This window comes from Pseudorasbora parva, chromosome 4 (assembly GCF_024679245.1).
Source record: "Pseudorasbora parva isolate DD20220531a chromosome 4, ASM2467924v1, whole genome shotgun sequence".
In the NCBI taxonomy this organism is placed as follows: Eukaryota; Metazoa; Chordata; class Actinopteri; order Cypriniformes; family Gobionidae; genus Pseudorasbora; species Pseudorasbora parva.
Genome location: NC_090175.1, coordinates 47,391,053 through 47,404,810, shown reverse-complemented (window position 1 = coordinate 47,404,810; position 13,758 = coordinate 47,391,053). Strand labels below are relative to the sequence as shown.

The window sequence follows — 13,758 nt, the reverse complement described above, 5'->3', positions numbered from 1 at the left end:
CGTTCTAGAGTTCGTTTCCCTCTTCTTTGGTGCAGTTTGTTTGGTCAGGTGTGAAAGCAGCAATTGCACTCGGGTGCGCACCAAAAGCGGACCAAACCTCTTTAAAGAGGTGGTCTCTGTACACTTTCAAACAAACTCTGGAGCGGTTAGTTTGTGGTGATAACATGATCCAACCTCGAACAGAACCATCTGCAAAAGTACTGATCATTTTTGGACTAAACCAGCTGCCATAGTCAGCTGCACTGAAATGATGTGCATTACCTGATAAGTTAGATCGTTGGCAATTTTTCGGAAGATGAGCATGTCAGAGTTAAGAATAATTAATGCACGCCTCCGCTTGAAGTGACGAGCGATGCATGCTCCGTTTGCAGTGCATTAGAACCCGAGTGCGATTGCTGCTTTCACACCTGACCAAACACTGCACCAAAGAGGGAAACGAACTCTAGAACGATTCAACCCAACTAAATGAGGCAGGTGTGAAAGCACCCTAAGATATGTTTGGAAAGAGTTATGAAGCCTTCCTTACTTTTCAATTAATAAAACAATTAGAATGGATTAGACAGGCTGGTGTCAGTTTTGCTGTATGGACTTGTTTTTATTCAGAGATTGTATCTGTTCTACTGAACTCATTTGATTGTTAAACTGCTGCAGGCTCTAAAGTCAGCCTTCGTATCATGTGACACTAGGGAGTATTTGTATTCAAGAATGAATTTAGCCATTATTTTTCTACATTTATTGGGTACAAACAAACCATAAATCCACTATAAAGCCTACTTGATTGCATGATGGTTGTAGAGATGTCCGTGTTGTTTGCTGGCTTTTCCTCTTCTGTTGGAATTTTCCCACACATAAATTATGACCAATCGAAAAGCAGTTTAGGAAATACGCCATGGCCAATGAGTGATGTGGATGATGTCATGTGCCTACATTTTGGTTCGTTTCAACTGGTTTGGACCAAAGCAATCAGTGTGGTGTGAAAAGGAACCAAAAAAGCTGAAAAATGCAACATTGTATAATTGTTTGCTCTTGGTTTGGACCAAATGAACCGACCTAGAGATGTGAAAGCACCCTTAAAGTAGTAGTTTGCTCAAAAATTAAAATTCTGTAATTGACACACCTCTATAGATTTCTTCATTTCATTTAACACAAAATAGGCTACATTTCTGAAACATGTTTACACCAATCCTTTCCATACAATGAAAGCAAGCACTGACTTTTTGTTCCAACAAAAGCACCATAAAATACCACAAAAGTAGTCCACACAACACTACGTTCTAAAGATGTGATAGGAAAAAAACTGAAGCCTTAAAAAGGGGCTTAAAAATTGTTACAATTTGCAATCAGTTATGGGAGAAACACATGAACCTTTGTGCCTGGTCTCAGTAATTTAAAACTTTGCACAATCTGGCTTTTGGAAAGTGGAGATGTTAGTGTCCGTTTCAGTTGATCCAACCCAGCATGGAATCTCTTGGTCAGAGATTCCTTGCCCCTATAGTCTCACGTAGCCAGACCTTCAGAATGATGGACTTTTTTGCAGCTTTTATTGGCCAAGGACCGCCCAAAAGGACGTTTGACTGAAATCGAACACAACCAATCACAGTTCGTTTTGTTCTGCATCATGTTTAGGGGCATGAAAATGTAATGTCAATGTCCCTGCAATATCAGAACGGTGTGCATCTATAAATTATTAATTCAGGAACGCAAGATTACTGCAACAATGGAACCACAAACTTCACATACTTTTGAAAATCCAGCCTTTAGTAGATCCTGATAAGTGCTCATTGTCACAGTTCCAAACACAATGGCATTCTTCTTCCATGGTAGAGTTTGGCATCACAGCATTTGTTTCCAGATGGACCGTTAAAGAACGTAACACGCATTCCTCATGGGCATCCTGTAGAATTCAACCATCAGATGACGACTTCGAAACTCCTGAGGTGTTTCCAAAAAAGTGTGCCATATGCAGACAGTCGGCCAATGATCTGTTGGCACTTCTGAGGCTGAGACTACCTTGCCCCTGACATCTGCTACCAGGACAAACTATTAACTAAGCTACCAAATGTACATTCTACAAGCATTACTAAAGTGAAACTCCTTACCAGAAATTATTATAAAAAGTTGATACCAAGGCACAACAATATCAATTACAGAGCAAAATGTAACAAGTACTCTGTTCCAAAACCTATAGAGGCTACCTCCACAAGTGCCTTGTTTTGTGGCCACATTCAATGTCGCATGTACCTTTTATTAAAATGTAAAAAAAAAAAAAAAAAAAAAAAAAATTCACAGAATGCATTGTGCCGAGCTCAGTGAAACAAAAAAAACAGTAAAACCAAAAAAGGTGTATAAAGGTCAAGAAATTATGATTTATTATGATTTATTATGTATCAATATAATAATCCATGATGATAATCAATATTTATTATGATTATCATTTCAAATACCTCAGTTCTAGCCATTTCGAAAAAGCCAAGCCAATGTTGATTCTTGTTTTATTACGAGCTCTGTAGCATTTTATTTTGGCCAGAAGATTTTCCTCTGTTCATTGTGTTATTTTTATTTTTTAAACAGGTGATTCTCTGGAGGTTTGAAATTTAGCTGCTCCGTGTCAATCTTTCTTCTAAAATAATTAATTTACTATAAATAGTTTACTAAAATAAATTACAATATATACACTAATATTCTGTTCCCTATTTTGTAATTAAAATGTATTATTTTACCCATTATTTGATTATACTGTGTGTTTTATGCATATTAAAGTATCATGCAGAAAACTTAGCATCTTTTTAATATCAAACTATTTAAATCAAGTAAATTATTCAAGTCGAGTCAATTTGTGTGACTAGAATCGTTCACGTTTAAAGTTTCATGACAGTTACTTATGATGCTGACTGAGAAAGGCTGTAATCAGTAAGTTGTGGATAAGAGCTTTGGCTTCCACATGGCCAATTACTAAGAAAACAACCGACTTACACTGCAGCTAAAGCATCTGACGCCTATAATAAGAATTGTAACCTTGCAATATTGATCTGAATTGCATTGACTTCTTTTTAATCATAAAAGGATGCATTTATCTTTGGGTACTTTGTTATTGGCTGTGCCGGTCATGTCATGTGGTGGCACTGTAAACACTTTCATCTGCGAGCAACTGTGAAATCTTGAATCTCTTTCAATTAAGCAAGTAAACTTTAATGCTGGTTATGGCATCATAGGTCTGCAGCTTTAAAAATCCAGAGCAAAACTCATCTTTTAGAAATGAGCACGGGTCACATTTCATCATAGTCAAATAAAGCAACATTTAATTTCGTTATATTTGGAGCAAATATTTACAGGCCTCTCCTATCCCAATCATCAAAGGACTTGACTCCGAGAAATGAGACAATAAAAAACACTTCATTTGCTCATCAGCTTTTAGCTGACTATGTAAACTGACATGTCAGTTTACCCTAAATTTCCTTTTAATTAATTTTTAATTAATAAGCTTCCAGTTCAAGTAGTGCATGGCACTGAAATAATTCCAATTCAGATAATGATAATAAACTGCAGTAGTTCAGACTAATCCTGCATAACTGATAAACTCACTCAATGACAAGCAGAAATTGAAAAGATGTTAATGTGGCACTTGTACAATCCTGCATAATATGAAACGCGGCCTTCTGGGCTTCCAGAAACCAATGAATGCTGCATACACACACATTGCCGAGGTACCACTTCTATTCAAAGGCAAAGTAGGCACTTGAACATATAATACTTGATAATAAAGATGTGCTAATCTCATCATTTATAAACGCTGAAGAAAAAATCTATTGGTGTGAAAGCTGATTAGTAACGATGGAAAGGCCTCTGTCAAAACGCCAATGCTTTGACTCAAAGTCAATGCTACAGGCATAAACAAGTAAAAAAAGACAGAAACAGAAAAAGAAGAAACAGCTGAAACCAATTTCAGAGTGGAGGAACAAAACAATGAGGGAATTAAAGACAGGGTTTCACATGTAAATTCAAATCAAAATTGCTCGGTGTGAAAATGTACTTATGTCGTCTGGCTTTGATCTTATCCCAAATAAGATCCATTATTGTCATGCCGACAAATTTGCTAACTTTCAGTTGAAGAGAGTGAAAGGGGGTGGAAAGGCAGTACGTGGAGCATGTCTTGTACATGTAAGGATGGCCTGATAATACTTGAGTGCGGAAGGCAGATGTGTTCAGACAGGCAGAGGGAATTAAATCTAAAGTGTTTATTGCCAAGCATTTCCTCAAAGCTCTTCAATTCATTGCAGTGAATGCGAGCAGTTATATTGTTGTTCGTAATAGAACACCTGTCGGCAAACTATCAAAGTTTTTTTTTCTAATCATTCAAGATGATTAGTATAATAAAACGTCCTTAGCAATAAACTAATTAAGTCACTCGTTTACCACTGAAATTAAGAGATTTATACTCATTTGGCAACTTTAAAATAAAAGAGTCATAAAGGACCCGGTTAATGGCACAGTCTGGGTCACGACTGGGGGAGGGACAGGTCTACAATCGGACAATACAAGCGAACAATGAAGGCACAACGGCTTTTGAGGCCCGATACTAACGATGCACTCATGCGTACGGTACGCACACACAGTCACCCAACGAGGCACCTCGAAAAACTTTAAAGGTGTCAATATGAAAAACACGGTAAAAGAAGGTAAATGAGCAGTGGAACAATGCAGGGAAGAGGGGCAATACAGATTAAATTAGTGCAGAAGCATATGCACTTATACCATATCCTTCCCAGTATACGGAAAATTTCAAATCATTTCCATGGTATATGAAGTCATTTACTTGTGCATTGTGTAAATAAAACAAAGAAAATTGAAATGTGCATAGCCACTGGACTAAGTTTTCCAAGTCCAACCTTTAGTTTAAACTGATAACTGTTTGTTTGTACTCATGTTTTTGTAGTTTCCCCTATTAAACCCAGTCATGCAGCAGGCTCTTTTGCCACTCAGTCTGGCTGAGGGGCCGTGTTCTGGTGGGAAAGTGAAGTGTGTTGGTTACAGTAAAGTCACACTGCTATATCTATTTTACCCTACCCTTACGAAAGGAAAATATATTTACCAATATATTACTTGAAATATATTATAATATATTGTAAATACATGGAATAATATATTGATGGTATTATACAATATATTATATATTCCTGTAATATATTGCAAAATATACAAATGATATATATCATATATTAGCTTTCATATATCATAGCTTTCATATATTGCAATATATTGGAGAATATAAATATTAAATCCCATATATGTAAATATATTGCCTAATGTATTTTTACATTATATTTTCCAATATACTACAATATATTTTTGTTTCGTTAGGGTATCCACACTGTATGAAACAGACAGTCAAAACGAGTTATCGAAAATTGTTGGACATTTACATTTACGTTTAATCATTTAGCAGACGCTTTTATCCAAAGCGACTTACAAAAAAGGGGAGAGCAATAGAAGCAACGAAACAAACATTTCATTGAAGACTAAATTTCAAGACTTTTTACATTTCTTTCTTTTTTGCTGTTTGGACACAACGTTCCAGTTGACAAAAATTTTGTGCATCGCTAACCCAAAGAATTTTTTGACAAATTTTGTCAACTGTTTAAAATGAGGTAAGCTCAAGACTCCATGTATATCATGGCGGCATCCATGTTGAGTTCACATTGTAATGAAGTTCGTTCATGGGAAGGAAGGAGGCGGGAACCGGCGAACGTTTCAAACATTTATTAAAAATAAATAAACAAAATGAAAGTAAAACCGCGGACAGCCCCTCACGGACGACTGCCCGCAAACACACACAAAATAAAACGTGGGCAGCCCCTCACGGACGACTGCCCACAAACACATAAACAAAACTAAACATAAAATTCCAGGCCTGGTCCTCTCTCGTCTTCCGCAGCTCCTGCTCCTCCTTATATGCTCCCGTCACATGGCCGCGAGACGAGACCGGTGTGCCACGCAGCTGGCACTCGTGAACGTTGATCACCGGCCCGCTCTCGCGGTCCCTCGCCCCGCTGCCTGTCACACCACATACCCCCATCGCCCCTCGCAGGCCGGGGGGCACTCCCGAGACTGCGCTCTACTCCCCCCCCCCCCCCCCCCTCTCCCGGGGGGGCCGATCACGGCGGCCGCGGCACCTGGGGGTAAGGACAGAGAGGCGAGAGAAATGTAGACGGGAGCACGAGGAGCCCGCGGACGAGAGAGGGGAGAGAGGGAAAAAGAAAGAAAGAGGAAAAAAAAAATTCTGGTCCGGTTCCCAGACACACTGCCGTTCGGCCCTCCGCCCGCCGAGAGGCTCTTCCTCGCGGTGCTGTGCGATGGCACTGGACGCCTGGTGGGCCGCTCGATCCTCCTCCGCCCCCTGGCGGCCGGCGGTGACTCCTCCTTTCGAGGGACCCGGCAGCGAGCCCCGCGCTCCCTGCTCCTCCCCTGTCAGGCGGATGGCAGCAGGCTCCGGCCCCCGGCAAGCGCGGCGACTCCTCCGCTCCCTCTCGGACGGCAGCCACCCCACCTCGACCCAGGGGCACGGCAGCGAGGTCTCTGTCCCACCTTTCCCGCTCCAGCACCATCGCCTCGGGCAGCCCTCGCGGTCTTTCCTCATCCGCGCTGCCCGAACTCCTCAGCACCGCGATCCCCCTCAGCAGCGAGGGCTCTCCGACAGCGCGTCCCTCCTTCCTCCCGGGTTTCGGCACCAATGTAATGAAGTTCGTTCATGGGAAGGAAGGAGGCGGGAACCGGCGAACGTTTCAAACATTTATTAAAAATAAATAAACAAAATGAAAGTAAAACCGCGGACAGCCCCTCACGGACGACTGCCCGCAAACACACACAAAATAAAACGTGGGCAGCCCCTCACGGACGACTGCCCACAAACACATAAACAAAACTAAACATAAAATTCCAGGCCTGGTCCTCTCTGGTCTTCCGCAGCTCCTGCTCCTCCTTATATGCTCCCGTCACATGGCCGCGAGACGAGACCGGTGTGCCACGCAGCTGGCACTCGTGAACGTTGATCACCGGCCCGCTCTCGCGGTCCCTCGCCCCGCTGCCTGTCCCACCACACACATGTTTTGAATATTCTTGTTTTCTTTTAAGATTTTTAAGATAGAAGTAAATTACCATCACCGATTTCATTATGGCGATTAGTGTCACGTAAAAATAATGTTCATACTCAGATTAAACCATTTTAATATTGGACACAAAACATAAACCCTAGATAATCATTGAGCTTAAAGCCACAACATTGCAGAAATAGAAACCATTCTAAAAACAACATAATCTCCTGTTGCTCGATGCATATTGTTGTCAGGACTGGTTAGGACAAACATGGAAAAGTAACCTTCTATCGTGACGTGACATCACATCGCGCCTGGTCTGGTTAGGATAAGGCTTCAGAGTCATCCTTTCTACTAAAGATTTATATGTTTTCCAAAGAAAATGTAATCAACAAATTACAACAAAATACATACTATATACTTATAGTTATAAGAATAGCTGGGTAATAACTGGTACTAACCCTGTACCCCTAAACCTAACCTTAACCACTGTGAGTAAAGTGCAACCATCTATGGGAAATGGGAAAATTTCACCCACAATGTCTGATGTTAAACACAATCTTCTACACAAGTCACATGACTTGACGTATTACTCATATCCATACCATGAACAGTGCAGAATGAGCTACATGTCCAAATGCACAACTTTTGTTGAAATAATAGCAAGAATGAGCATAATGTGTCTTGTTTTACTTTAACTTGATAAACAAACTGCCTGGCCATAGCGTGAAGAAGTGGAGGATTTGTTTGAATATTTATGGTAACTGGAGAGTTGGAAGGCAGTGTGGAGTTTTAGTGTGCCAGTGGGAGCATGGCAGGGGATTGTGGAAAAAGTGCAGTACGTACTGGAGTGTGGCACTGGGTGTAATTCTGAGCCGTTCTTATTCAGCCCCTGCAGGAGTTTGTCATCCGGGATCAAAAGCCCATCTGACCAGAGCGGCACAGAGAGAGGCTTCAGACACAAGGAGCAGTTTTCATGCCGTGCCGTCTCTGCCAGGGCCCGCGCATACGGACGCGCGCACACACAGGCAAGCAAATCACATCAATCTCGATTTCTTCCATCATGCCTACACTCTCTCTCTCTCTCTCTCTCTCTCTCTCTCTCTCTCTCTCTCTCTCTCTCTCTCTCTCTCTCTCTCTCTCTCTCTCTCTCTCTCTCTCTCTCTCTCTCTCTCTGTGTTTTGCTTTCCTCCATCATTATGTTCTCCTCAACTCCACTTTTCCTCCCCTCTGCTTTAGCTAACGCAAAAGGCTTTTCTTTCCTTTTTGATTTGATAGACATCCCAGTGACCCTAAAACTGTCTCTTGTGATGGATGTAAAGGAAGAGCATGGTAAAGAGATGCCAGTGCTCTCCTCCATAGAGATCTATCCATCCAAAATTACCATCCTTTCTTCTTTCTGCACTGCTTCCTCCTTTTCACGCTCCACTCCTTTTTAACATCTGCACTCTTCCTGCTTGTTTCAGCCCACATCTCTTCTCTCATCCCATCTCACTAGCACCTCTCTTCTTTATCTGATTCCTTGAGGGACCTCAGTAGCGCATCAAGATGTCAGAGCGTTCGAATGCAAACATTCATCACTGACGTGCACCGAGAGCGTACACACACAGAAAGCCACTCAGCGACTGACATGCCTGGTAAGAGTCATAAATACAGAGAGTGTAGCAAAACAACTTGGGATGCCATGTGACAGTTCTCAAAAGTTTCAGCTTTTAAGACTGAAACATTTTAAAAATCTGTTTAGGATTAAAAAGAAAACCCACAAAGGCACTTGTTGATGCATGTTGTTCAGCGGCTGTCAATGTCATATTAGTCTTGTAAAAATTTCCAATGAAGATGGAAGAAAATAGCATGGCTATATTATCATATTATATTAACAGCTTCATGACAAGTCAACAGGAAGAAATCTCATAGGCTGGAAATGCAATGCATAACATCAAGTGTCCCACACGATTCCCACAACTTTTGATCAACAATGTGTCGTTAGTTAATACTTGGGATGATTTGCTGATAACAGAGCAATTTCTTGCAGATTAAATGGTTTAAATCTTTTCATGATACTTACAAAATATGGCATTCAGAATCATATTAAAATGTCGTACCATTTATAGGTTTTCCTTTGCTGTAAGAATTCTGTACTCAGATCAACAGATTAAATTAGTGTTATTATAAGGCGAAATGCTGCTCCATGCTTTCATATCAATGTTTTCCAATTTTGCCTATAATAGGCTCTAAATTATTTCCGTGAGCAGACCTTGACAGTGATTTGGATGTTGAGCTTACATTGGACTCTTTCTTGAAAGTGGCCTGCTTCTAAATATAACTTCTGAATAACAAATGTTCAATTTCTTCAAAACTGAAGCTTTGAATGATGAGAGACAAATTCTTGAGGGATTTCAGGTTTAAAAAGAATACATTTGATTAGAGAAAACTGACGTTTGCACTGGAATAAAACTAGTATGAGGCTTGAGGAAACAGGAGGACTCTGTTTCTGCCATTCTCTGAAGGGATGTGATCAATAACCTTCTGACCTCCTTAAGGTTTGGGCCACATCCAAAGCCATAGCAAGACCTTGACATTAACACAGGCAAGGAAGCTGAGTCTGCAAGCATGCAGAGAAAGTGAAAGAGGAAAAAGTGCCAGCCACCAATGCTGAAGAAAAGTCACAGGAGTGGGTGTTCTTGTAACTGTTTTGCGTCGAATGCATTCATGCGATTGCATTAATGCAACCTTCAAAAGAGAGACATATGAATTTCACAGCCCCAACACTGAAAAGCCCACGGCATCTCCATGCCAAATGCGTTTGATACGGTGAGGCGTCGCTTGCAATACAATCATACTTTTGAATCTTTTAATCTTGCTGCCATTTTAAAGACTGAGATGCTCCCACGCGTGGCACGCAAAATCTGTGCTCTGCTTTAAAACATCCTAATTCAATCAGTAACACACCGCCCCCCTTTGAAAAACAGCCTGCCGGGTACCAGAGCGACCCAGCTGGCACAGTATGCAGTCTACAGCCTGATGAAGCCGATTCCAGTCAAGGCTTAACTGAATTCTGCTCAGAATCATAATTCTGAATCTCAGTGGGTCAGTGTCCTTCCCTTCACACCCTTTCTCTTTCACACGCCTGCACTTTGTAAATTCATGCATCCTGCTCCCTCTACTTGTCAGTTTGACGTTCAGTCAATACGACGTGTGTGTGACCTGAGAAAATGTGCGTGTTGACAGCATATGACCTTTACCGCTTTTGTTGAGATAAACACACACACACAGGCACGACCGCCCACCCTCTCTGTCCATGTCCCTCACTCTGTTCATCTCTCTTTCTGTGCCCCCCTTTTTTCTTTCTCTCTTTATATGTCCCTCTTTTCCTTCCATCTCCCCATCTCCTTCTGTCTAGCCTATGCCCCCCTTTTTCTCTATGCCCCTTTTTCTCTCTCTTTCTTGTACTCAGATACCCTTATATGCCCTAAATGTTTACATTTAACCCATCTCTAAATAACAATAAGCACAATTTTACATATGCATTGATGACTTAAACAGAATGTGAAACGTTTTAAACGTGTACCCTCAAAATAACATTCCAAACCCTGAGTGAAAAAAGTGAAGTTATGATGATATAGAACTCTAAACTTACCTTGAGCGCGCAACATGTGGGTATTCCAGAGGAACACAAGGGTAAAAATCCAGCCCCGCATCCCGCACATCGCTTTCCCCGTCATCACCTTCCTTGTATTTCCTTGGCGGTGAATAATCCCTTTAATTTTGCCCTTGGTAAGAGGGCTCTGACCCCCGGAGATGCTGGGATCTGTAACCTCGGCAGATGAGGAGGTTTTTGAGAGAAGAGGAAAGTGCGCGCTTCGCTTCACCGCGTGTACGAGGCGATTCTCATTCATCCCACACGCCGGAGAGTTCAGCTCCGAGTCCGAGACTTTCCCGGTCGCTTTACTTTCATGTCTCATGGCTTTCTGAAAGCACTCACCCGAGCATTTAGCGCTGAATAAAACGATACCTTCAAACCAAGAAAACCAAGTCTCTGTACACTGCTCCAAAATGAACGAACATCCCTTCGCTAAGCTCGAGCCGCTCTTCTGTGTCCCGAGACGGCTCATGATGTTTCAGTATTGATTCCAGTCAAGTATTAATACGTTTGAGTGTACCGGATTTAATTTATCCGCTTAGAGCATCAATATCTCCTGTAAACCCACGTTGGTTTGACGTATTCGCAGTTCTGATTATCTACCCGATCATTTCGAGCATTTTCACGGCATTCAGTGAGTCTTGAAATCCCTTACAATCCATATTGGTGCTCATTAGATGTGCCTTCATCCATTTGTAACAGACCGCTGGAAATATTGCTTGATTAGTCTGGCTTGGTGTATTGGTTCCCAGAACACTTTATGTAGGCTATCCAACAGGTTAGGACGGAAAAATAATCACATAAATCAAGAACGTCCACAAATACCTCGTAAACCAAACACCTGTGAATAAAAAAACAGTAGGCCTATGGGTAAATGGCTTAAATCGTTAACCTTTAGAGTAGCTAACAAATAACATAGCCCACATTTCTTGAAAAATATGTACTTTTCGCAAACTAATACAAAACAAACAGAAAATAACGTAAACTAGTTTGTTCACAACCAAGACTAGTTCGCTACATATTAAGTCAAAAATAATAACTTGCGGTTCAGTGAATGAGTCGAATTAATTCAGCAACAGATTTATTCATAAGTGCTTTGATTCACTAAAGAGAACCGACAAGTCACGGTAGTCGGACTGGTCGCGCTCAGTGTTTTTGATTCACTAAAAAGAGCCGACTCATAAGGGTCGTTCGTTCGAAGTCCAAACACTGGCAATAATAAAAAGAATATTAGAAAACATATACATTCGCCTTCATCACCTAGTAGATATTTTCCAGCAGTTAGGCTACAGCTTAAAGTTCGGGTACGCACTACGCACTGAATCGATGTAATTCATAACTTTGGAAGCTAAGTCCCTCCTCACCTTAAGCTCCGGTCTGGTCTGGGTGAATGAATGCATCGCACCAAGCGAAGAGAACTGAGCTCCGTGGCGGTCACTGAACACCTGCTGCCCCGGACCGAGAAAGCTTGCAATAAAGCTCCTGTCAGGAAATGTAAAGTTTAGTCGGGTGCTAGTAAAATTGCCACTTTATAACAGGCTTTGAATGAGCCGTTTGAGTTTCTCTTCTCAGGAATAGTTATTATGCAGGGCTGAATTTGAAGTTGAATTCGGCATCCCACCGCTCCGCCCTGCTCGGCGCTGATTGGTCAGCACTCAGCACACTACAGCCTATATTATTTTTCATGGAGAGCACGTGGAAAAGAAAATGCTTCTGAAACACGGTGCCTTGCGCCCCCAATCAGACAGAAACATATATGTTCGAAAGTCAGACCGAAAATGTAAAGTTTTCAGATCTCTTTCAAGTTTCAGAAAGTGTTATTTTTTTGTCATTACGTAATAAATCGTGCTGTGGAGTTTTACATTGTTGAGCAGAGCAGTCTTTAAGTCTTAACACACACACACACACACACACACACACACACACACACACACACACACAGGCAAAATCCAAACCTGAATGATTTTCTTTCTATGGAACTTTTTCCACAATGCCATGACAGCTCATTAAAATGTTCATACAACTTCTGAATGATACACAGAACAGAATTACATTTAAGATGTTATTTGTATTTCGTATAGCCTATTTAAATATGAAAGACACATCAAACCAGGGCTAGTTGCATAAACTGCTTAGACTAGTCTTAAAAGTTAGTCATCCAATTTTTCTTTTTCTTTTTCTTTTTCAACACTGGTATTACATTTTTAAGTCACTTACATAAAAAGGTGCATCAGTCTAATTTGAATCAGAAAAGCAAGAGAAAAGTTGAAATCTTGACAAATTTCTAGTCAAATTAGTTCCTAAGACAGTCTTAACGTATTAGTGGCTAAGTTTATGCAGCTGGCCCCAGGTTATATGTCAAATCTGTCTTGATGGGGAATACTTGCTGATTTGAGAGCTAGACCTGCCTTCATGCAGGGCAATCAAATTTAGAAGACCATTTTTGTGACAGCTTCTTCTTCTTCTTCTTCTTCTTCTTCTTCTTCTTCTTCTTCTTCTTCTTCTTCTTCTTCTTCTTCTTCTTCTTCTTCTTCACCTTCTTCTTCACAACATTAGTTAGTAACATTAAGAGGAAAAGAGATAAAGATGATCATGAACTATATTCCTCAATTTTTTGCAGAAAAAAAGCATGGTAACAAGAAAATTAAAAAGTGAATGAATGAATATCCATATGAAAATTTGGTGAAGTTAGACAAGGTCAGTGTGCTAATATTAAGCCAGCATTACATTTTTTATTAAGAATATCATGTTTTCATTAAATAAAACATTGATCATTAAAACTATCTATGAATGATCTAAGATTTCACTGGGACTATAAATCATCTCAGTCTCCAGCAGGATGACACCATTAAAATGAATATTGGAATTGTGGCATTCATCTTTTTTAAATAAAATCACTTCAAGACGTTTTAAGAATATTATTCAAAGTTGTTTAATAGCCTATATATATATATATATATAACAGAGATGTTATTAAATGTCTGAGATTTTTTTATACAATAATACTATAATTAAAAACTGTGCTTTCCT

The 13,758-nt window shown here is 40.6% G+C and overlaps 1 protein-coding gene across 2 annotated transcripts in view; it reads right to left on the bottom strand.

Moving 5' to 3' along the window:
• sdk1b (sidekick cell adhesion molecule 1b) overlaps window positions 1-12,281 on the bottom strand; it is a 299,372-nt gene extending 287,091 nt beyond the window's left edge. For both annotated transcript variants that reach the window (XM_067442041.1, XM_067442042.1), the window contains exons 1-2: window positions 12,093-12,281; window positions 10,726-11,569 (exon numbers count right to left, since the gene is read on the bottom strand). In XM_067442041.1, coding sequence (XP_067298142.1) covers window positions 10,726-11,200 — 475 coding nt within the window. In that variant the 5' untranslated portion in view covers window positions 11,201-11,569; window positions 12,093-12,281. The remainder of the gene's footprint in view (window positions 1-10,725; window positions 11,570-12,092) is intronic.
• Window positions 12,282-13,758: the final 1,477 nt, after the last annotated feature.